The sequence below is a fragment of the Capra hircus genome (assembly GCF_001704415.2).
Source record: "Capra hircus breed San Clemente chromosome X unlocalized genomic scaffold, ASM170441v1, whole genome shotgun sequence".
In the NCBI taxonomy this organism is placed as follows: Eukaryota; Metazoa; Chordata; class Mammalia; order Artiodactyla; family Bovidae; genus Capra; species Capra hircus.
This window is the reverse complement of record NW_017189516.1, coordinates 15,990,928-16,015,956: the sequence shown is the minus strand read 5'-3', so window position 1 is coordinate 16,015,956 and position 25,029 is coordinate 15,990,928. Positions and strand designations below refer to the sequence as shown.

The 25,029-nt window shown below is 40.3% G+C and overlaps 1 protein-coding gene across 1 annotated transcript in view; it reads right to left on the bottom strand.

The window, feature by feature from the left end:
• DGKK (diacylglycerol kinase kappa) overlaps positions 1-25,029 on the bottom strand; it is a 114,762-nt gene that overhangs the window by 19,311 nt on the left and 70,422 nt on the right. The window contains exons 7-12 of the mRNA XM_018043624.1: positions 9,250-9,341; positions 8,268-8,367; positions 7,079-7,298; positions 5,208-5,312; positions 4,466-4,562; positions 2,843-2,950 (exon numbers count right to left, since the gene is read on the bottom strand). Of these exons, the coding sequence (XP_017899113.1) occupies positions 2,843-2,950; positions 4,466-4,562; positions 5,208-5,312; positions 7,079-7,298; positions 8,268-8,367; positions 9,250-9,341 (722 nt within the window). The remainder of the gene's footprint in view (positions 1-2,842; positions 2,951-4,465; positions 4,563-5,207; positions 5,313-7,078; positions 7,299-8,267; positions 8,368-9,249; positions 9,342-25,029) is intronic.

The window sequence follows — 25,029 nt, the reverse complement described above, 5'->3', positions numbered from 1 at the left end:
TGTCATCTGCATATCCGAGGTTATTGATATTCTCCTAGCAATCTTGATTCCAGCTTACACTTCATCCAGCCCAGCATTTCACATGATATACTCTGCATATAAGTTAAATAAGCAGGGTGACATATACAGCCTTGATGTACTCCTTTCCTGATTTGGAACCACCCTGTTGTTCCATGTCCAATTCTAACTATTTCTTCTTGACCTGCATACAGATTTCTCAAGAGGCAGGTCAGGTGGTCTGGGATTCCCATCTCTTTCAGAATCTTCCACAGTTTGTTGTGATCCACACAGTCAAAGGCTAAACACTTAATTCAGTGCTATAAAATAGAGCTAAGACAGCTAAGTCTGTCTTACTAGACAGACTGTAGAGGAGGGCCCAGTGGAGAGAATATGGGACAGGCAAGGATATCAGGAGACTTGTGGTGGAGGTGGGAAGAACAAGGTCCTTCTTACTGTAGAGTCTCTGATAAAAGCAGGCAGGATACTCACAATCCCTAGAAAGGCTGGATAGAATCTACTCTGAACTTTCAAAGTAGAGTCACAGAAATGAGCCACCACAAGGCATGGGTTTTGAAATGTAACAAGGCTAGCACAAAATTATTTGCACTCTGCTTTAAACCACAAGTTCTCTGGACACTTTAGTTTCCTCATCTATTAAAAAGCAGAGCTTAGTTATATGGAAATGCAAAATACCTAGAACAAATAAGACCATTCTTAAAAAAGAACAAAGTTGGAGGACTTTCATCTCCCAATTTCCAAACTTACTATAAAGCTACAGTTATCAAGACAGTGTGGTGCTTGCATAGGATAGATACATAGATCAGTGGAAAATGCATGAGAGTCTAGGAAAAAATCCTTTATATTTAGGGTCAAGCAATTTTTGACAAAGGTGCCAACACAATTTGTTGGGGGAAATACAATTCAAAGGATAGTTTTAAAAAGTGGTGTTGTGGTAATTGGATATCCATGTGCAAAAAGATGAACTAGGTTCTTACCTAACACCACACATAAAAATTAACTTGAAGCAGGTCACAGACTTAAAGGTAAGAGAAAAAACAATAATTTTGGAAGAAAACAGAGCAAATTTTTAAGACCTTAGGTTAGGCAAAGATATTTTAGATACAGCATCAAAATCATGGTCTGTATAAAAAATAGATCAATCAATAGGAACTCATCAAAATTCAAAAGTTTTGTATATCATAAGATACCATTACATGAAAAGACAAGCAATAACAACAAAAAAGACAAGCAACTGGGAAACAATATTTTCAAAATGCTTATCTGATAAAGTACTTGTTTCTCAGTCCAGACCTGCTGTGAGAAAGACGTTCTGGTGGCAGGTGGCAGGAGTGATGATGGTGGATGGAGGAGGTGCTTATTTTTCTTCATAATTTCAATCTACCATAAGAACTCTGAGGCTTTAGATAATGCAAATCAAAACCACAATGAGGTACCATTTCATACCAGTCAGAATGGCTGCAATCCAAAAGTCTGCAAGCAATAAATGCTGGAGACAGTGTGGAGAAAAGGGAACCCTCTTACACTGTTGGTGGGAATGCAAACTAGTACAGCCACTATGGAGAACAGTGTGGAGATTCCTTTAAAAATTGCAAATAGAACTGCCTTATGACCCAGCAATCCCACTGCTGGGCATACACACTGAGGAAACCAGAATAGAAAGAGACACATGTACCCCAATGTTCATTGCAGCACTGTTTATAATAGCCAGGAAATGGAAACAACCTAGATGTCCATCAGCAGATGAATGGATAAGAAAGCTGTGGTACATATACACAGTGGAGTATTACTCAGCCATTAAAAAGAATACATTTGAATCAATTCTAATGAGATGGATGAAACTGGAGCCGATTATACAGAGTGAAGTAAGCCAGAAAGAAAAACACCAATACAGTATACTAACACATATATATGGAATTTAGAAAGATGGTAATGATAACCCTGTATGTGAGACAGCAAAAGAGACACAGATGTATCGAATGGACTTTTGGACTCTGAGGGAGAGGGAGAGGGAGAGGGTGGGATGATTTGGGGGAATGGCATTGTAACATGTATACTATCATGTAAGAAACGAATCGCCAGTCTATGTTCAATACAGGATACAGGATGCTTGGGGCTGGTGCACGGGGATGATCCAGAGAGATGATATGGGGTGGGAGGTGGGAGGGGGGTTCAGGATTGGGAACTCATGTACATGCATGGCGGATTCATGTCAATGTATGGCAAAACCAATACAGTATTGTAAAGTAAAATAAAGTAAAAATAAAAATTAGAAAAAAAAAAAGAACTCTGAGGCTGCCTTAGGGTATATCTGCAGTACAAAAGTACTGGAAGGTGCCAAGCAGGCCAGCCCTGGATGGGGTAAAATCAGTAGGTCCAGGGGAACCAGGTTAGGAACCCTAAGAACCAGTAGAGTGATCTTTGATACTTTGCAGCCTTGCCAAACAAAAGCAGACCTGAAACTACTACTAGGACCTTGTCAAATTCTCAGAGACAGAACAAAGATAGAGAAATGGCTAAATCAAATCAATGTAATCTGGTAGGCTGGTAGGCTGCGGTCCATAGGGTCGCTAAGAGTTGAACACGACTGAGCGATTTCACTTTCACTTTTTACTTTCATGCATTGGAGAAGGAAATGGCAACCCACTCCAGTGTTCTTGCCTGGAAAATCCCAGGGACGGGGGAGCCTGGTGGGCTGCCGTCTGTGGGGTCGCACAGAGTCAGACACGACTGAAGCAACTTAGCAGCAGCAGCAGCAGCAGGAGTACATGTGTGTATTGTGATTGTGTGTTTGCATGTGGGCAGGGAAGTTTCTTTTCCTTACTTGTATTGTCCTGGGTGTTCATCTCTTCTGGTGTTGAATTCCAGAGAAATTTTAGCATCTAGTCCAATTCCAAAATAGTTGTTCATGACACGCTTTTCTTTGAAGCGTCTGAAATTAGCCAAAGGGAAGAAAAGAGTAGACATTGGTATAGGAAAGAAGTGGTATTATCACTGGGCTGCAGACTTTATCTGAATGTTCAAAACCAATGAGAGAAGGCCTGTTCTACATTGGGTACAAGGCTTAATATTCTTGAGAGGCACATGTAGATATCCTATTTTGTTAACAAGTAGCTTATTAGCTGTAAGAGAGGATACCCAGCCAGCTGGGAGGATTCAGTGGGATTGAGACTAATAATGAAGAAATCGTCTTTGGAGACTGTCAGATATGAGTGGCCAATATTTTCTCCACATAAACTAGAAGGAAATAAGAGTCATTGACTTATTCCCAAAAAGAAACTTTAAGTATCTCATATTAAAATGTATGATGAGAGGAAACTCTGTATTACTGTTTTTAGAGATTTTTGAACTCCTTTTAGCACTTTCACATCCAAGGGCTAAGTGACCACACATTTGAGGGGGGAAAACCTTATAAAAGAAGGTAGATGTATGTAGAACAAAAACAAACAAACAAACAAAACAAGCAGTTTATTTGATTCTTTTGCATCCATCCATTAAAACCAGTGGTGTGCTGGAGACAGTTCATATTAGCTTATGTAAGCTGATTATGCCTATAATTCCCAACTCTGCAATCAATGACATTGTATCAGTAGCTTGAAATAGGCCATAATGGGAAGGTTTATAACAGGAATAAATCAGGGCTTCCCACCTGCCACCCACCCTTGGGAGCTGGTTGTTAAATATTTTTTAGCACACCATTGATCAAAGTGATAAATGATAAGTTCACTGAGGTCTCAGATATGAACTTAAGCCAGTGGCAAAGTGGAGGGAAGTGGGAGTTGAAAATGGGGGGAAGCTGTAGAAAACATATAATCGCTAACTGTCTTTCAAGAAACTAAAAATAGGTAGTTTAGCTACTTAATCACAGATTTTTTATAATTCACTACTAAATTGACCCTACATCTTTCATGTAAGATTTGCCTCCCTTGAATATAGTCCAGATATTGGGGTTTCTTTGACTGATATCACCAATCTTCTTAATGGAACTCAAAATGAGTGAGTGTGTTGGAACTTGGCTACTGGGAATATTCTAAAGAGGTAGGGTTACTGAGACAAATGTCTTCACGTTTGTTTCCTAGTCCCCTAAATGCCCACTTATTTCTTAGCAACTTCAGTTGTTTACTATCAAAGGCAACAGTGAAAAACAGGTCCTTTGAAATGAAATGAAGTTGTGATAATAATAACTATAATACATATAAACCTAACTATGGATGCCAAAGACTGACCAATGTAAGTACTTTGGATAAATAAACTCAATAAATACACAACCTATGTGACAAGTTCTACAATTATCTCCGTATTATACGTGAGGAAACTGAGGATTGGTTGAACTATTTGTGTAAGGTCACACAATTAGTCAGCATTTGACTCTAGGTATCCTTATTCTATTCTCTTAACCAGAGAAAGGAAGAAGCCATAGAAAGGTAATAGGTCTATAAATACTTACATAGTTTCAGGTGTAAAATGTAAGTGCTCCAAATTGAGGTTTTCTAGGTCTTCACTTTTGAGAGAAGATATAGAAGACAGAGTACCAAGACGAGAACCTAGACACAAAAGATATCACCTTGGTGTCAGATACAAAAAAGAAAGCCCTTCCCCTACTTTTATTTCACCCTACTTTCTCTGTTGGAACAGAGTCAAGCTCAATGACTGTCTTTTAGGTAATATTCAGGGTTCTCATTCCAAAGAGGGATCATCTTGGATGGACAGGGACTTCCACTGAGAGAATAATAAGGCTGGGCAGACTGCTTGCTGGCAGTGAAACAGCTTCAAATCTTGGGTTTCATCAGGCCTTTTCAAAGAACCTAATGGGGTCATTACTTCTGGATATAGGCATGGGGCCTTATAGTGTGGGGTTTCTGGAGAAAAGGGAGGGATCTCTATGGCAGAATTAGTGAAAGTGAACATTGCTCAGTCGTGTCTGACTCTTTGCGACCCCATGGACTGTAGTCCATGGAATTCTCCAGGCCAGAATACTGGAGTGGGTAGCCTTTTCCTTCTCCAGGGGATCTTCCCAACCCAGGGATCAAACCCAGGTCTCCTGCATTGCAGGCGGATTCTTTACCAGCTGAACCACATGGCAGAATAGGATTAAGGCAACAGGAAGATGCATGAAAATACTAAAGATATATTCTCTGGGAACTAGAAGACAGAGATGAAGCATAGAATAAAAGGAGTAAGATCCTTACGGTGTCTTGGGCTCATCTGGTTAATATCTTCTGAGTCATCTTCTAGGAAGAAAGTTGAACTGAAGTTCTTAACTGATATTGTCTGTCGGCTTTGCTCATCAAGAACTACAGAGAAAAAATGGAAGGAAGGAGGGAAGGAGGGATGGAAGGAAGAAAGGGAAGGAAGGAGGAGGGGACAGAGGGAGGAAAGGAGAAAAGGAGGATTGGTCACATTTCTTGAGCATCTCTTTTGTTAACACCAGTGTATGGGGAGACAACGGAGACTCTCATTTGATCATTATTATCTCTGCTCCATAATGCTGTTTATGGTTTCAGTTTTTCTATAGTATTGGCATGTTTCTTTATGTCCATGCTTGAGTTTTCTCTGTTTTACTTGTTACTCTTTTCCTATCACCCAGTAAATGTGGTTGTGAGTAGAAGCTGGGGGCCAGGGGTAGGTGGAGCAGGATAGGAAATCCTCTGCTCTTCTACCTCCATTTTCATCCTATTTGTAATTCATTTACTCATGTGCCCTTTGTTCTAAACTTAACCCTCTAGGACCATGCCTTTCTTTCACTCAAATGTCTCACCAATACCCAGAATATTTGAGAAGTCGCCTTCCTTTCACCAACCTATATATTAATATCATATAGCTCAGGTGCTTGGCTTATGCCAAAGCCTGTAGGTTCAAACCCTATCCTACCCAGGGGTGCCTTTCTCTGTCCCATGGCCACAAGCTATACTTCTAAACCTGACTTATGTATTAATGGAGCAGGTTGAGTACTAGTTGTGACAGTGTTATGGCTACATCAGATTGATCTGATCCCTGCTCCTTGGAAACTGCATGCATACATGCTAAGTCACTTCAGTCGTGTCTGACTCTTTGCGACCCTATGAACTGTAGCCCAGCAGGTTCCTCTGTCCATGGGATTCTCCAGGCAAGAATACTGGAGTGGGTTGCCATGCCCTCCTCCAAGGGATCTTCCTGACTCAGGGGTCGAACCCACATCTCTTGTGTCTCCTTCATTGGCAGGCGGGTTATTTACCACTAGCGCTCCCTGGGAAGCCCCCTTGGAAACTACCTACGGAAATAGAGGCAAATTGGCTCTTTAATTATTTCATACTGCAGAAGGGATATTTCCTTTTTTTTTCTTAGAAACTTGGCTGAGGTTGTATCTACATGCACCAAGGCAGGAGAAGGTACCATAGGTAAAAGCCAAAGGCCAGCCAAAGGGACTTCCTTGCTACATGAACTACTGCTCAATTCCAATAGCTCACGCAGAACACACTTGGTGTTAACATAATTTTCTGATCTGTTTTTCAAAGAAGCATTGTGGAGAAGAAATGGAAACCAGAATGTTAAATTAAGAAGTTGGAGTTGAAAGAGCTTTCATACTCAGTTGGAAGCTTGTAGGTTGTCATGAATTATGGGAAATGGCAATCAATGCCGGAGCTGCCAGGACCACTCTCGGGGCCCTTGTGCCTGATGAATACTGTGTAAGACATGCAGAGATGAACACTATTTTCTTTCTAGAATTGTCATAGGCTCAGTGGTTGGAAGGGGATAGGAGCAGGTGGAAAAAAATTCCATGGCTGGAGGTGGAAGCTGGCAGAGCTTTGAGCCAAGCCTCTAAGCAGCTGTAATTGTTTAGGATGAGTGCTAGTTCCAAAAATAAATAAGTAGCAAGAGTTTAGTCCCTGTGAGGTAGGAGGTGCCAAAGGGGCAGCTTATCAGGAGTGAGGCTTCTGATTTTGATGCTTTACGAATGCAGAATCTAGTCAAGTTTGGGTAGTGGTGTCAAATAGAAGACCCAGAGTGAGGTAGATCAGTAACGATCCACAGGAACCTTCCCTTTCCCCTCCTTCAGTCAGCACAACCCTGGGACCTTTACCTTGTTCAACTTGGAATATGATGAGTTTCAACGACTTTTGGAGATTCTGGGCCTTTGTAGCCAGTTCCAACTTGCACTTGGCTATGTGGTCTATTTGAGGGATGGAGCACTTTCCATCTGCCTTGGCACTTTCTTTATGTGCTTTGGCACTCTTCTCAACAGCTGCATCCTCAGCAAGGATATCAATCAGGACACTGAGCTTGTCGTACATTAAGTCGCTCTATATAGGGAATGAGACAGACAGGGCATTGTTATGAGAAATTCATGCTTGAAAGGACAGAATGAGTAGTTAGATAGCATGGAGAGAAGTGCAGAAGGGTAACAGTTGGCCAGGACACTGAGCATAGGAAGCTAAATGTGGGGAGATGAAAGTTTAGGGAAAGAAATTTGGGGTAGATGTGATAAGATAGCCAAAGGGTATTAGGGGTTAAAGAGACATCATTTGTTTCTGAGCAGCTGCAGGCACCAATGTATGTTGCCTAGTCTTTCTCATGTCCAAATGGTCTGTAAAATGATATACAATATAGTAAGATTGAGGAAAGATAAACACACATTTCTGGATTGGTGTTTTCGTGGGCATGCTCCTATGGATACGGATGTGGCTCTGCATGGGTGCCTGGTGTCTGCTTTTGTCTGTGTGTATGTTTGGGGATGTACTGCATGATTATGGCCTGATTCCCAGCTCCATCACTTAATAGTTTGTGAACTGAGGCAAGTAACTTAATCTCGTTGTGCTTTTATATTCTTGAGAAGTTGTGAAGATTAAAGTGAATACATTATAAGTGCTTAGAACAGTTCCTGGCACAGAATAAGTGCTATAGAAGTATTAGCTATTATTGTTACTGTTATCATAGAGGTGGCCATGGGTGTATCTCTAGCATGTATTCATATGTAGTTTCAAGAATGTTCTGGTATACAGCCATGTGCATACATGTTGGTATATGCTTGTGTCTGGGTGTGGACAGATGCTTAACATATGCTTAGGTACATGGTACACGGACAAGCATGTACAGTGCCACTCTTTATTTGGTAAAAGGTGGAAGTTCAATGAGGATTTTCACCATCAGGGAGGCTTACCAGCTGCTTCTCCTTGCCCTTTAACGATTCCCAGTGAGAGAGACATTTGCTTTTATTAAAAATTGGGGCCCTGGTGCCACAAAGAGTACAAGACAAAAGGATGGAAACTTACTTTCAAAATGACAGACTCTATTGCTGTATTGTTCTGCTTTATCCGGCTCCAGGCCTTTACAATATCAACCACAAAATCTTCCACTGCTGAGCACAGGAATCTGGAAAGATAAGATAGATGGCACAATGTGACATGGACATGAGGTCCAGAGCCCTTCTGTCTTATAATGTCATTAGTTTCCATCTTCCTCCTCTTCCTTCTCCCTCTCTCTTTTCTGATCTCTCCTTTCTCCCTCTCCTTGTTCCTCTCTCCCAACTCCCTCTCCTCTCTTTGTTTATTCTGATTCTTCATGTGCATTTGGGCAAATATGCCAGTACTTAAGAGAGTTTAACCAACATTTCTTAGCCCAAATTCCAAATTTTCAGAAAACAGAATTCAATTGGTATAACTTGGGTCTGGATTTCATCCTGGGTCAAATCAACTATGTTTCAAGGACCCAGCTAATTTAGTAAAAATATAGTGACTTTGGTATTATGGCCCATGTAGGGACTGCTTCTCAAAAAATAATGTGGTAGACTTGGAAGGACTCCACCAGAGTCCCAGGATGAATGAATGGCCCACATATTTAGAAGAGGAGAATGTGTTGCTCAGCTATGAGAAAGCAGCAGTAGTAGGCACCACAGAGAGTTTTCTAAGTATTAGATGGAAAATGTGTCCCTACTGGAGGGAGATACGCTATGCTCTTGAGTGGTATGGAATGTTGTGTTTCCCTTCTGTAACCCCTCTTCCAAATCTGTGGCTTGCAATTTTGTCATTTTGGAGCAGCAGGAGAACTCACCCCAATCTCATATTTTTTAAAATTTATTTTTCATAAACTTCCCACTCAGGAGATTTGAGTTAGAAGAAATTTGATTTGGGAAGGTAAACATAGGCTTTCTTTGACCTCAACCCCCAAGCTATTAAAATGAGCACCATCTCTGACTGATGGAACAGCCTATGAGAAAAAACACCCCAAAAGGTTGAGAGGCAAAGGAAGACTGACCTGGTTGCAATAATCATCTCTGTCGGGTACTTGGCCTTCAGGATTTTGTTTAACTCAGTGGATGCAGATTCTAAGTGTTGGATGGCAGCAGCCTAGGGAGAAAATGGAATTTAGCCCTGGAATCTTAGCACTGTGACATAGTGCGCCACACATCCCCACCCCCTCATTATTTTCTACTGATGCTTTACCAGCAACACAACTGCTTCTTTGAAAATAATACACTCAAAAAGAATTCTCGTTGAAGATCTCCACAGATAATCTTAGATCTGTGGTTACTCTAAAAATAAGAGATGTATATTATTTCCTCTCATTTAAATTGATACTCAAAAACTCATGTGAAGGGGGTACATGTTTCAAATGAAAAAACCATCTCATATCACATAGCTAGTAAATAATACATCTGGGATTTGAACCTATATCTTTCCAACCAGAGTGTCATCTCTTATATATAATATTAAAAATTATAATCATTTTCATGCTCTATCATATCAAACTCTTTGTGAGCCCATGGACTGTAGCCCACCAGGATCCTCTGCCCATGGGATCTTTCAGGCAAGAATACTAGAGTGGGTTGCCATTTCTTTCTCCAGGGAAAAATAACAGCAACCACTTATATAGAACTTGCTGTGTCCCAGGCTCTGTTCTAAGATACATACATATATATATATATATTTTTTTTTCAGGTAACCTTTATAACAGTCCTATGAAAGAAGGATTATTATCCCCATTTCTCAGAACAGAAAACTGAGGCATAGGAAAGGGAGAGCTGTTAAATGGTAGAGCCAGGATTTGACTCCAGGTAGTCTGGTTCTTGAGTCTGCACTCCTAACTATAACTTATACTCACCCCTCTCTATCACCCTCTGTATTGAAATACATACCAAGATCTGATGATTCTATCACTTGAAAATGTTTTAAATATGGACCTATTACCACTTCAGCAGTCCAAATCACCATTATCTTTTGCCTAGACAATTTTAGCACTGCCTATCTTTTTTCCTTGCCTCTATGCTTTATTCCTTCATTTGTTTCTCCATATACCATGGAAATATTCTGCTTAACACCTTTCTATTAGATAGCAGAATAGATAGATGGATAGATATGAGATAAAGTATAGTGAAATATTAATGGTAGAATCTACCATTCAAAATTTCCTACATATTTGAAAATTTTATAATAAAATAAGAAAATGTTCTTCTATAATTTTTACTGTTCTTAGGATAAAAGTTCAAATTTCCTGGGGGAGAGATCAAGACAGGTTAGGAGGACATGGAACTCACTTCCCCCATGAACATGAAGATACCTCTAAATGTGGAGAAAGTATCACTGAAAACGAATTGGAGACTGGCAGAAAGACTTTTGTACAACCAAGGCTATAATAGAGAGCCATACAGATTCTGGTAAGAATAGAGGAGTAGCAATCATGTTGGGACCTGTGCCCTTGGTGGGGGGCACAGAAGATGAAGAGCATTACAAAGCAGAGAGCCTCCCTGGGGAGTGAGCAGTTCAAGCCACATATTGGGCACCACATCCCTGGAATTTGACATCAGGAAGACAGGTCCCCTAAACAGGTTAGAAAACCAGTGGAACTAATAGGAAGGCTGTAAGAAACCTAGACTCAGAGTGATTCAAATCAAGAAGGCAGAGTAGGGGGATATGGAACTCAGCTTCCCCCATGAATATATCAAAAATACATCTACATGTGGAACAGTTATCACTGAAAACTAACAGGAGACTGGCAGAAAGATTCCTATATAACCAAGGCTATAAGAAAGATCCACGCAGAATCACATAGGAAGGAAGAGAATCGATCATGATGGGATGTGTCCCCAGGAGGGGATGTGTAGAAAAAGGGAGACTACATGGGTACATGCCCTCCCTGGGGAGTGAGCAGTGACAGCTACATATCAGGCATTCCATCCCCAGGGTTCAGCAAAGGGGAGACAAGCCCCCTTGGCTGGTTGGAGGGTCAGTGGGACTAATAGGAGGGCTACAGGGAAGCCTGGACTCTGCTTGGAAGGAGCCCATGAACACTTGATAGCTCCCTAAGCAGTGCAGAAATGGTGAGTTGAAACCACCCGGGGCTGACTGGTTTTCTCTGATCACTCTGCTGTCTGCCCCAGCCTGAGCCAAGCAAATGCTCCAGCACCATTAGCAGTTCCACACAGGACTAAGGGCTGCCACAACAAGGAAAAAACTTTGCAGTAAGATGCTATGGTGTCAGTTCAGTTCAGTCGCTCAGTCATGTCCGACTCTTTGCAACCCCATGAATCGCAGCACGCCAGGCCTCCCTGTCCATCACCAACTCCCGGAGTTTACTCAGACTCATGTCCATCTAGTCGGTGATGCCATCCAGCCATCTCGTCCTCGGTCGTCCCCTTCTCCTCCTGCCCCCAATCCCTCCCAGCATCAGAGTCTTTTCCAATAAGTCAACTCTTTGCATGAGGTATCCAAAGTACTGGAGTTTCAGCTTTAGCATCAGTCCTTCCAATGAACACCCAGGACTGATCTCCTTTAGAATGGACTAGTTGGATCTCCTTGCAGTCCAAGGGACTCTCAAGAGTCTTCTCCAACACCACAGTTCAAAAGCATCAATTCTTTGGCGCTCAGCTTTCTTTACAGTCCAACTCTCACATCCATACATGACCACTGGAAAAACCATAGCCTTGACTAGACAGATCTTTGTTGGCGAAGTAATGTCTCTGCTTTTTAACATTGCTATGGTGTAACTATCTACAATGGAGAAGAATCTGAAAATAGAATGTGTGTGTGTATAAAACTTTGCTATACACCTGAAATATTGTAAATAAAGTAAATAAGTAAAAAAAAAAGGCTATGGTGGATAAAACCTTAAGTGGCATCTGAGTAGGGAGTGGGCATCGACTACTGGCAGTTGCAAAGTTGAAGCATCAGAGGCAGACAAGATCTCTGATGGCAGCCAGACCACCACAGCCCATGCCTCCACCTCTGTTGAATACCCACACTAGCCCCTCTTGCTCCAGCACTGTTCTACTTGGGTGAGGGTGCCAATGCTGGGAGGGGGAAGAGCACACACTTAAAAGAAACTTTTATATGTGGATTTTTGTATATGGAGATATATATACATATAGCAGGAGCTATATATAGCAGGCATTCCATCCCTGGGGTTCAGCAAAGGGGAGACGAGCCCCCTTGGCTGGTCGGAGGGTCAGTGGGACTAATAGGAGGGCTGCAGGGAAGCCTGGACTCTGCTTGGAAGGAGCCCATGAAAATTTGCTTGCCTGATATGTAGTCCATATATATATGACTTTTTCACATTATAGGCATTGCAGAAGGGGAAAAGAGAGAGAGAGAAGGGTGTTGAAAATGTATTAAAAGAAATTATGGCTGAAAACTTCCCAAACCTGAAAAAAAGAAACAGATATCCAGGTATAAGAAGCATGAAAGTTCCCAAATAAGATGAACCCAAGCAGATCCACACCAAGACATATAATTAAAATGTCAAAACAAATTCTAATGGCAGCAAGAGAAAAATAAAGAGTCAGTTACAAGTGAACCCCCATAAGGCTATCAGCTGATTTCTTTAGAGAAATGTTGCAGGCCAGAAGGTTATGATAAGAAATATTCAAAATACTGAAAAGGAAAAACCTGCTACCTAGGATACTCTGCCCAGCAAGGTTATTATTTAGGAGAGAGAAAGACCTCTTCAAACTAGCAAAAACCAAAATAAATGAGCAATACTAAACCTACTCTAAAAGAAATGTCCTACTCCAAATGAAAAAGAAATAAGAATCTATAGGAATGGGAAACTCCAAAATAGGAAAGGATTTAAGATAACCTAAATAAGCAAGCTTCCTTGGTGGCTCAGAGGTTAAAGCGTCTGCCTGCAATGTGGGAGACCTCGGTTCGATCCCTGGGTTGGGAAGATCCCTGGAGAAGGAAATGGCAACCCACTCCAGTATTCTTGCCTGGAGAATCCCATGGATGGAGGAGCCTGGTGGGCTACAGTCCATAGGGTTGCAAAGAGTCGGACATGACTGAGCGACTTCACTTCACTTCAAATGAGCAAGCACATAGATTAAAAGGGCTTCCTTGGTGGCTCAGTGGTAAAGAATCCGCCTGCCAACTCAGGAGACATGGGTTTAAACCCTGGGTCAGGAAGATCCCCTGAAGAAGGAAAAATTGTAAAATCAACTATAAAGACAATAAACAGTGAAGGAAAAAATGTAAAGATGTAAAATATGATTTTAAAAAATACAAAATGTTGGGGAAGGGAATTAAAATGTAGATCTTTTAGAATGTGTTTAAACTTAAATGACTATCAGTTAAAATCACATAGATATAATTATGAGTCAACATATTTGAACCCCATAGTAACCACAAATCAGAAACCTGCAAAAGATATACAAAAACCAAAAAGAAAGGAACCTAAGCATACTACGAAAGAAAATAATTAAACCACAGTGGGAGAAACAGAAGAAATAAACAGACAACTATAAAAAACAATTGGAAAACAAGTAATAGAATGACAATAAGTAGCTAAAAAGCCTCTTGATGAAAGTGAAAGAGGAGAGTGAAAAATTTGGCTTAAAGCTCAACATTCAGAAAACGAAGATCATGGCATCCAGTCCCATCACTCCATGGGAAATAGATGGGGAAACAGTGGAAACAGTGTCAGATTTTATTTTTGGGGGCTCCAAAATCACTGCAGATGGTGATTGCAGCCATGAAATTAAAAGACGCTTACTCCTTGGAAGAAAAGTTATGACCAACCTAGATAGTATATTCAAAAGCAGAGACATTACTTTGCCGACTAAGGTCCGTCTAGTCAAGGCTATGGTTTTTCCAGTGGTCATGTATGGATGTGAGAGTTGGACTGTGAAGAAGGCTGAATGCTGAAGAATTGATGCTTTTGAACTGTGTTGTTGGAGAAGACTCTTGAGGGTCCCTTGGACTGCAAGGAGATCCAACCAGTCCATTCTGAAGGAGATCAACCCTGGGATTTCTTTGGAAGGAATGATGCTAAAGCTGAAGCTCCAGTACTTTGGCCACCTCATGCGAAGAGTTGACTCATTGGAAAAGACTCTGATGCTGGGAGGGATTGGGGGCAGGAGGAGAAGGGGACGACTGAGGATGAGATGGCTGGATGGCATCACGGACTCGATGGACGTGAGCCTGAGTGAACTCCGGGAGATGGTGATGAACAGGGAGGCCTGGCGTGCTGCGATTCATGGGGTCGCAAAGAGTCAGACACGACTGAGTGACTGAACTGAACTGAACATGTGCTGTGCTGTACTAAGGTGCTTCAGTCATGTTCGATTCTTTGTGACCCTGTGGACTGTAGCCAGGTTCCTCTGTCCATGGGATTTTCCAGGCAAGAATACTAGAATGGGTTACCATGCCCTCCTCCAGGGGATCTTCCCAACACAGGGATTGAACCTGTGGCTCCTGCAGCTCTTGTATTACAGGCAGATTCTTTACAGCTGAGCTACCTGGGAAGCCCAGTAAGTACATACCAATCAATTACTACTTTAAATGACTTTAAATGTCAATAGACTAAATGTTCCAAAAGACAAAGGGTGGCTGACTGGATTAAAAAACAAGACCCTTTAATATGCTACTCTTCAGGGCCAAAGACATATAGAATGAAAGTGAAGGAATGGAAAAAGATATTTCATGAAATCGTTAATGACAAGAAAGTGAGGGTAGTGGTATTCATATAGAACAAAAAAACTTTAACATGAAGGCTATAACAAAAGATGAGTGCATTATATAATCATAAAGGGATCAATATATAAAGAAGCTATTACTCTTGTTAACATATATGTACCTAACACAGGAGCCCCTAAATAAATAAAGCAAATACTAGCAGACATAAAGGGAGAATTTGACAATGATACAATATTAGTAGAGGACTTTAACACTCCCCTGATATCTATAGACATATTATCTAGACAGCTGATAAGACAACAGTGAACTTAAATGACACAATAGACTAGTTGGACTTAATAGATGTCTTACAAGACATTCCATCCCAAAATAGCAGAATACACATTCTTCTCAAGTGCTTATGGAATGTTCTCCAGGACAGATCACATGCTGGGCCACAGAACAAGTCCCAAAAAATTTAAGATAGAAATTATATCAAGTATTTTTTAATGACCAAAACAGTATGAAACTAGAAATCAACTACAAAAAGAAAAATGGTAAAAGAACAAACACATGGAGGCTACACAACACACTACTAAAAAACACTGGGACAGGATGAAATCAAAGAGGAAATCAGAAAGTCCCTCAAGACAAATGCAAATGGAAATACAATTTTCCAAAATCTATTAGATGCAACAAAAGCAGTTCTAAGAGAGAAGTTAGTGCCAATACAGGCCTTTCTCAAGAAACAAGAAAAATTTTGCATAAAACATTTTATCACCTAAAAGCATTAGAAAAAGAACAAACAAAACCCAAAGACAGTAGAAGGAAGAAAAAAAATAAAGATCAGAGAAGAAATAAATAAAATAGAGATACTTGTACACCTGTGGCTGTTTCATGTCAAAGTATGGCAAAAACCACCACAATATTGTAGTTAGCCTCAAATTAAAATAAATAAATTAATTAAAAAAAAACAATAGAAAAGATCAATGAAACCAAGAACTGGTTCTTTGAAATGATAAAATTGATAAACTTTTCACCAGGGTCACCAAGAAAAAAAGAGTGAAGACCCAAATAAAATAAAAATGAAAGAGGAGACAAAACAGCTAATAACACAAAAATGTAAAAATTCATAAGAGAATACTATGTTATATGCCGACAAATTGGACAACCTAGAAGAAATGAACAAATTTCTAGAAAAATACAGCCTGGTAAGACTGATTCAAGAAGAAACAATTTGAACAGAATAATCACTACAAGTAAAATTCAATTTGTAATAAAAATTTCTAGCTAAGAACAGTCTAGGATCAGATGGTTTCAGAAAAGAATTCTAACAAAGATATTTGTTGCTGTTCAGTCGCTCAGTTATGTCTGACTCTTTGCAACCCCATGGACTGTAGCATGCCAGGCTTCCCAGTCCTTCACCATCTCCCAGAGCTTGCTCAAACTCATGTCCATTGAGTCGGTGATGCCATCCAACCATCTCATCCTCTGTGTCCCCTTTTTCTCCTGCTTTCTATCTTTCCGAGCATCAGGGTCTTTTTCGATGAGTTGGCTCTTTGCATCTGGTGGCTAAAGTATTGGAGCTTCAGCATCAGTCCTTCCAATAAATATTCAGGGTTGACTTTATTTAGGATTGACTGGTTTGATCTCCTTGCAGTACAAGGGACTCTCAAGTGTTCTCCAACACCGCAATTCAAAAGCATCAATTCTTTGGTGCACAGCCTTCTTTATGGTCCAACTCTCATGTCTGTACATGACTATTGGAAAAACCATAGCTAGATGGACCATAACTAGATGGTCCTTTGTCAGCAGAGTAATGTCTCTGCGTTTTTCAAAGATATAGACAAGAGTAAATAATCCCTGTCAAATTGTTCTAAAACTTGAAGAGGAAGGAGTACTCCCAAATTTATTCTACAAGGCCACCCTTATCCTGATACCAAAATACAACAACAACAACAAAAAAAAACCACTACAAAAAAAGAGAAAATTATAGGCCAATATATATACATATATTTAAAAAGCTTTTTATTTTGTATTGGGGTATAGCTGACTAACAAACAATGTTGTGATAGTTTCAGGTGAACAGCAAAGGATCTCAGCCATATATGTACATGTGTCCCTTCTCCAAACTCTGCCACATAAGACTGAGCAGAGTTCCACTAGGTCCTTGCTGGTATTCCATTTTAAATATACCAGTGTGCACATGTCCATCCCAAACTCCCTAACTATCCCTTCCCCTCATCCTTCCTCCTGGCAACCATAAATTCACTAAGGCTGTGAGTATGTTTCTGTTTTGTAAGTAAGTTCATTTATATAATTTCTTTTTAGATTCCATATATAAGGGATGTCATATGATATTTCTTCTTCTCTGTCTGACTTACTTCACTCAGTTTGACACTGTCTAGGTCCATTCTTGTTGCTGCAAATGGCATTATTTTATTCTTTGCAATGGCTGAGTAATATTCTGAAATTGCATATATGTACCACATCTTCTTTATCCATTCCTCTGTCGATTGACATTTTGGTTTCTTCTATGTCTTGGCTATTGTAAACAGTGCTGCAGTGAACATTGGGGTGCATGTATCCTTTTGGATCATGTTTTTCTCTGGATAAATGCCCAGGAGTGTGATTGCAGGGTCATCAGTTCAGTTCAGTTGCTCAGTCATGTCCGACTCTTTGCGACCCCACGATTCACAGCACGCCAGGCCTCCCTGTCCAACACCATCTCCCAGAGTTCACTCAGGCTCACATCCATCGAGTCTGTGATGCCATCCAGCCATCTCATCCTCTGTTGTCCCCTTCTCTTCCTGCCCCCAATCCCTCCCAGCATCAGAGTCTTTTCCAATGAGTCAACTCTTCGCATGAGGTGGCCAAAGTACTGGAGTTTCAGCTTTAGCATCATTCCTTCCAAAGAAATCCCAGGGTTGATCTCCTTCAGAATGGATTGGTTGGATCTCCTTGCAGTCCAAGGGACTCTCAAGAGTCTTCTCCAACACCACAGTTCAAAAGCATCAATTCTTCAGCACTCAGCCTTCTTCACAGTCCAACTCCCACACCCATACATGACTACTGGAAAAACCATAGCCTTGACTAGATGGACCTTTGTTGGCAAAGTAATGTCTCTGCTTTTGAATATACTATCTAGGTTGGTCATAACTTTTCTTCCAAGGAGTAAGTGTCTTTTAATTTCATGGCTGCAATCACCATCTGCAGTGATTTTGGAGATCAAAAAAATAAAGTCTGACACTGTTTCCACTGTTTCCCCATCTATTTCCCATGATGTGATGGGACCAGATGCCATGATCTTTGTTTTCTGAATATTGAGCTTTAAGCCAACTTTTTCACTCTCCCCTTTCACTTTCATCAAGAGGCTTTTTAGCTCCTCTTCACTTTCTACCATAAGGGTGGTGTCATCTGCATATCTGAGGTTATTGATATTTCTCCTGGCAATCTTGATTCCAGCTTGTGCTTCTTCCAGTCCAGCATTTCTCATGATGTACTCTGCATAGAAGTTAAATAAGCAGGGTGACAATATACAGCCTTGATGTACCTCTTTTCCTATTTGGAACCAGTCTGTTGTTCCCTGTCCAGTTCTAACTGTTGCTTCCTGACCTGCATACAGATTTCTCAAGAGGCAGGTCAGGTGGTCTGGTATTCCCATCTCTTTCACAATTTTCCACAGTTTATTGTGATCCACACAGTCAAAGGCTTTGGCATAGTTAATAAAGCAGAAATAGATGTTTTTCTGGAACTCTCTTTCTTTTTCCATGATCCAGCAGATGTTGGCAATTTGATCTCTGGTTCCTCTGCCTTTTCTAAAACCAGCTTGAACATCAGGAAGTTCACAGTTCACATACTGCTGAAGCCTGGCTTGGAGAATTTTGAGCATTACTTTACTAGCACGTGAGATGAGTGCAATTGTGCGGTAGTTTGAGCATTCTTTGGCATTGCCTTTCTTTGGGATTGGAATGAAAACTGACCTTTTCCAGTCCTGCGGCCACTGCTGAGTTTTCCAAATTTGCTGACCTATTGAGTGCAGCACTTTCACAGCATCATCTTTCAGGATTTGAAATAGCTCCACTGGAATTCCATCACCTCCACTAGCTTTGTTCGTAGTGATGCTTTCTAAGGCCCACTTGACTTCACATTCCAGGATGTCTGGCTCTAGATGAGTGATCACACCATCGTGATTATCCGGGTTGTGAAGATCTTTTTTTGTACAGTTCTTCTGTGTATTCTTGCCACCTCTTCTTAATATCTTCTGCGGAGTCATTTGGTAGCTCTATTTTTAGTTTTTTGAGGAAGCTCCATACTGTTCTCCATAGTGTATAGGTCAATATCTTTGATGAATATAGAGGCAAAAATCCTCAAGAAAATATTAGGAAACTGAATCCAACAATATATAAAAAAGATCATACACCATGATCAAGTTGAATTTATTCCAGGATCAAAAGGGTGGAGTAACATTTGCAAATCAATAAATGTGATGTACAACAGTAGTCCCAGACTTTTTGGCACCAGTGATCAGTTTTACAGAAGACAATTTTTCCACAGACCTGCAGGTAGTGCGGAGAGGCGGGGGATGGTTCAGGTAGTAATGGGAGCAATGGGGAAAAATGAGATGCAGCAGATGAAGCTTTGCTTGCTCACCTGCCACTCACCTCCTGCTCTGCAGCCTGGTTCCTAACAGGCCGTGGACCAGTAGCAGTCCATGACTCAGGGACTGGGGACCCGTGATGCACAACATTAACAAAAGGAAAGAGACACATGTATCCCAATGTTCATCGCAGCACTGTTTATAATAGCCAGGACATGGAAATAACCTAGATGTCCATCAGCAGATGAATGGATAAGAAAGCTGTGGTACATATACACAATGGAGTATTACTCAGCCGTTAAAAAGAATACATTTGAATCAGTTCTGATGAGATGGATGAAACTGGAGCCGATTATACAGAGTGAAGTAAGCCAGAAAGAAAAACACCAATACAGTATACTAACACATATATATGGAATTTAGAAAGATGGCAATGACGACCCTGTATGCAAGACAGCAAAAAAGACACAGATGTGTATAACGGACTTTTGGACTCAGAGGGAGAGGGAGAGGGTGGGATGATTTGGGAGAATGGCATTGTAACGTGTATACCATCATGTAAGAATCGAATCGCCAGTCTATGTCTGACGCAGGATACAGCATGCTTGGGGCTGGTGCATGGGGATGACCCAGAGAGATGTTATGGGGAGGGAGGTGGGAGGGGGGTTCATGTTTGGGAACGCATGTAAGAATTAAAGATTTTAAAATTAAAAAAAATAAAATAAATAAAATAAAAGTATTACAACTGAAAAAAAAGTCACATGATCATCTCAATAGATGCAGAAAAAGCATTTGAAAAATTTCAACATCTATTCATCACTTCATGACAAATAGATGGGGAAACAGTGGAAATAGTGGCAGACTTTATGTTTCTAGGCTTCAAAATCACTGCAGATGGTGATTACAGCCATGAAATTAAAAGACACGTACTCCTTGGAAGGAAAGTTATGACCAACCTATACAGCATATTCAAAAGCAGAGACATTACTTTGCCAACAAAGGTCCATCTAGTCAAGGCTATGGTTTTTCCAGTGGTCATGTATGGATGTGAGAGTTGGACTATAAAGAAAGCTGAGCACAGCAGAATTGATGCTTTTGAACTATGGTGTTGGAGAAGACGCTGGAGAGTCCCTTGGACTGCAAGGAAATCCAACCAGTCCATTCTAAAGATCAGTCCTGGGTGTTCATTGGAAGGACTGATGTTGAAGCTGAAACTCCAGTACTTTGGCCACCTGATATGAAGAGCTGACTCATTGGAAAAGACCCTGATGCTGGGAAAGATTAAGGGCAGGAGGAGAAGGGGATGACAGAGGATGAGATGGTTGGGTGGTATCACCAACTCAATGGACATGGGTTTGGGTGGACTCCAGGAGTTGGTGATGGACAGGGAGGCCTGGCGTGCTGCAGTTCATGGGGTCACAAAGAGTGGGACATGACTGAGTGACTGAACTGAACTGAACTGACATTCATGTTAAAAATTCTCATATAGTATGTATAGAAGAAACATGTCTCAACATAATTAAGGCCATATTGATAAACCCATAACCAACATCATACTCAGAGATGAAAAGCTGTAAACCTTCTCATTATATTCTGGAACAAGACAAGGATGCCCACTCTTACTACTTCTGTCTAACATAGTAATGGAAGTTCTAGCCACAGTAATCAGAGAAGTAAAAGAAATAAAAAGCATCCAAATTAGAAGGGAAGAGGCAAAACTGTCACTATTTGCAGATGACACTATATTTATATAGGGAATTCTAAAGTGTCTGCCCCCAAATATTAGGGCTAATAAATGAATTCAATAAGGTTGAAGGATACAAGACTACTATATAAAAATATATTGCATTTCTATACACTAACAAGGAAATTTTAGAAACAGAAAGTAAAAAATCATCCTGTTTGAAATCACAACCAGAAGAATAAAACACTAAGAATAAACTTAACGAAGGAGGTGAAAGGCCTATAATCTAAAATTTGAAAAAACATTGATTAAGGGAATTGAAGACAATTTAAAGAAATGGAAATATACCCTATACCCTTGGATTAGAAGAATAAATATTTTTAAGTTGGCCATACTACCCAAAGCAATCTGCAGATTAAATGGCAAAGAGTCTGCCTGCAATGCAGGGGACACAGAAGGGCATGACATCACACACCAGTATTCTTGCCGGGAGAATCCCATGGACAGGGGAGCCTGGTGGGCTACAGTCCATAGGGTTGCAATGAGTCAGACACAACTGACTACATCTATCAAAACACCCATGACATTTTTCACAGAATCAGAACAAATAAAAATCCATATGGAACTACAAAAGACCCCAAATTGCCATAGCCATCTTGAGAAAAAAGAACAAATTGGAGCTATAACCCCCCAGACTTCAGAATATACTACAAAGCTACAGTAATCAAACAGCATGGTACTAGCACAAAAACAGATACATAGATCAGTGGAGTAGAATAGAGAACCAGAAATGAACCCATACATCTATTGTCAATTAATTTATGAGAAATGAGTCAAGAATATACAGTGGAGAAAAGACAGTCTCTTTAGCAAGTGGTATTGGGAAAATTGGACAACCACATGTAAAACAATGAGATTAGAACATTCCCTCAGACCATATACACAAATAAACTTGAAGTGGTTTAAAGACCTAAATGTAAGACATGACGCCATAAAAGTCCTAGAAGAGAACACAGGCAGAACGCTCTTTGCAAAACTGTAACAATATTTTTGGTCAGTCTCCTAAGTCAAAGGAAATAAATGCAAAAATAAAACAATGGGGCCTATTTAAACTTAAAAGCTTTTGCACAGCAAAGGAAATTATCAATAAAATGAAAATACAACATATGAAAGGAGAGGAAATATTTCCAAGTGATGTGGCTGACAAGGGGTTAATATCTAAAATACACAAAGAGCTCATACAACTCAATACCACAAAAAGAAACAACCCAATCAACAAATGGGCAGAAGACTTCAATAGACATTTTTCCAAAGAAGACTATATGGCTAACAGGCACATGAGAAGATGATCAACATCAGTAATTATTTAATTATTACAGAAATGCAAAACAACAATGAGACATCACCTCACATCTGTCAGAATGGCTATTATCAAAAAGTCTACAAATAACAAATTTTGGATAGGATGTGGAGAAATGGAAACCTTCATACACTACTGGTGGGGTTTTACACTGTTTCCAGTCACTATGGGAAACTGTATGGAGTTTCTTCAAAAAACTAAAAATAGAACTATGATATGATCCAGCAATTTCAGTGCTAGGTGTGTATTTGCAGAAAATGAAAACACTAATTTGAAAAGATTCATGGACCTCAATGTTCACAGCAGCACTATTTATAATAGCCAAGATATGGAAGTCACTTGAGTGCCCATCAACAGATGAATGGATACAGATGTGGTTTATACATACAATACTACTGGAATACTACTAAGCTCCCCTAAAAATGGAATCCTGCCATTTATAACAATGTGAATAGACCTTGGGGGTATTATGATTAATGAAATATATCAGTGAGAAAAAAAGAATACTTTATCACTTATACATAGGATATGAAAAATAAAACAAATGTATACTTAAAGAATAAAAACAGACTCACAGGCGTAGAGAACAAACTAGTGGTTGCAAGTGTAGAGGGAACAGGGAGGGGTGAGATGGGGTGTCAGATTTAGAAATACAAAATAAATATATATTTATAAAATACAAGCAAGTTATATATAGAATAAATAAACAACTTGGATGTATTGTACAGCAAACAAACCAAAGAAACCTTTTTTCTTTTCTAGTGATCACACACATATATGATTTCTCCTGAAACAAGGCAGAAGAAACAGATTGAAACTGAATAGGACTCTGGCCAGTTTCCCACAACCTCTGGCCCATGGCCAGCCTGAGCCAAGAACCCATTTTATCCCACTTGCTTCACAATAGTAGTTCTACACTAGGGTGAGAATGGCTGAGGGGAGCGCTCAGATGTGAGGGACTATGCCAGTCCAGATCCTGAATGGCATCTAGATGAGGCAGGGGCCTCAAACTGGAGTTTATGGAGGCACCACATCAAAAGTATTCCAGGATTCTGAGTGAAACTAAGGACACCACAGTCTGTGCCCAGGCCCATGCCAAATGCCCTCTCCAGCCCCTCTTGCTGCAGTTCTATTCCCCTCTGGGGAAGTGTGCTGGTGCTGGGAGGGAATAGAGCTTAGAGGGAATAGAGCTATCTTAGACTTGACCCTCAGGGCTTCTGCTCCAGCAGTTTGGGACCTGCCCTCACTCTAAGAGGGTAGTGTTGGCACTGAAGGAAGGAGAAACCCTGCTTCACACCTGACTCTGGCTCTTGTTGCTGTATCTCCAGCATTACCTCCTAACAAGATGATAGCTGCTAGCATATTCTGGGGAAAGACATGATTTGTGCTCAAGTCAGGTGTAGCTCTCCCACTAAAGTCCTTGGGCACAGGCAGAGAGTGTGGGGATGCCCATAAACAAGAACACCCCTTCAAGGCTGGAAAAAGGTAATTGTTTCATCTAATTTCATAGAATATATACAGCAAAACTGAGAAGACAGAGGGATTTGTTTCATTGAAAAAACAGGAGAAAACCCCTGAAAAAGCAACTAATGAAACAGAAATAAATGATTTGCTAAATAAAGAATTCAAAGCATTAGTAATAGATAGGCTAACTGAATTAGGGAAAAGAATAGATGAACACTGAGAATTTTAACACAGGAATAGGATTTTTTAAAGATGAAATGAAAAACAGGCTAGAAGGCATTAACAGGAGCCTAGGTGATACAGAAGAATGCATAAGTTATCTGGAAGACAGAATAACAGAAAGGACACAATCAGAGCAGCAAAAAGAAAATTTAAAAAAATGATAACAGTTTAGCAATAATTAGGACAATATTAAAGCATACCAACATCTGCACTATAGGGGTCTCAGAAGCAAAGTGGGGGGGGGGATGTTGAAAATGTATTCGATGAAGTTATGGCTGAAAACTTCTTAAACGTGAAGAAGGAAACCAATATCCATGTACATGAAGCTTAGAGGATTCTAAACAAGATGAATCCCAACAAACCCACACCAAAAATGTAATTAAAACAGCAAAAGTTTAAGATAAAGAATTCTAAAGGCAGCAAGAGAAATCAAAAGAATCATGAGAATCTTATGAAGAACCTTCATAACGCTATCAGCTGATTTCTCGGCAGAAAACTTGCAGGGCAGAAGGAAGGGCATGCTGTATATAAAGTCCTAAAAGGGAAAAACCTGCAACCTAGGATACTCTACCCAGCAAGATTACCATTTAGAATTGGAGGAGAGAAAAAAGAACTTCCCAGACAAACAAAAACTAAAAACACTGAGCAATAAAAACCTATCCTAAAAGAAATGTTAAAGGGTCTTCTCTAATTGAAAAGGCTACATTTACATTTGCTGTTGTTTAGTCACTAAGTCATGTCCAACTTTTTGTGACTCAGGGACTGTAACCTGCTAGGCTCTTCTGTCCAGGCAAGAATACTGGAATTGGTTGCCATTTCCTTC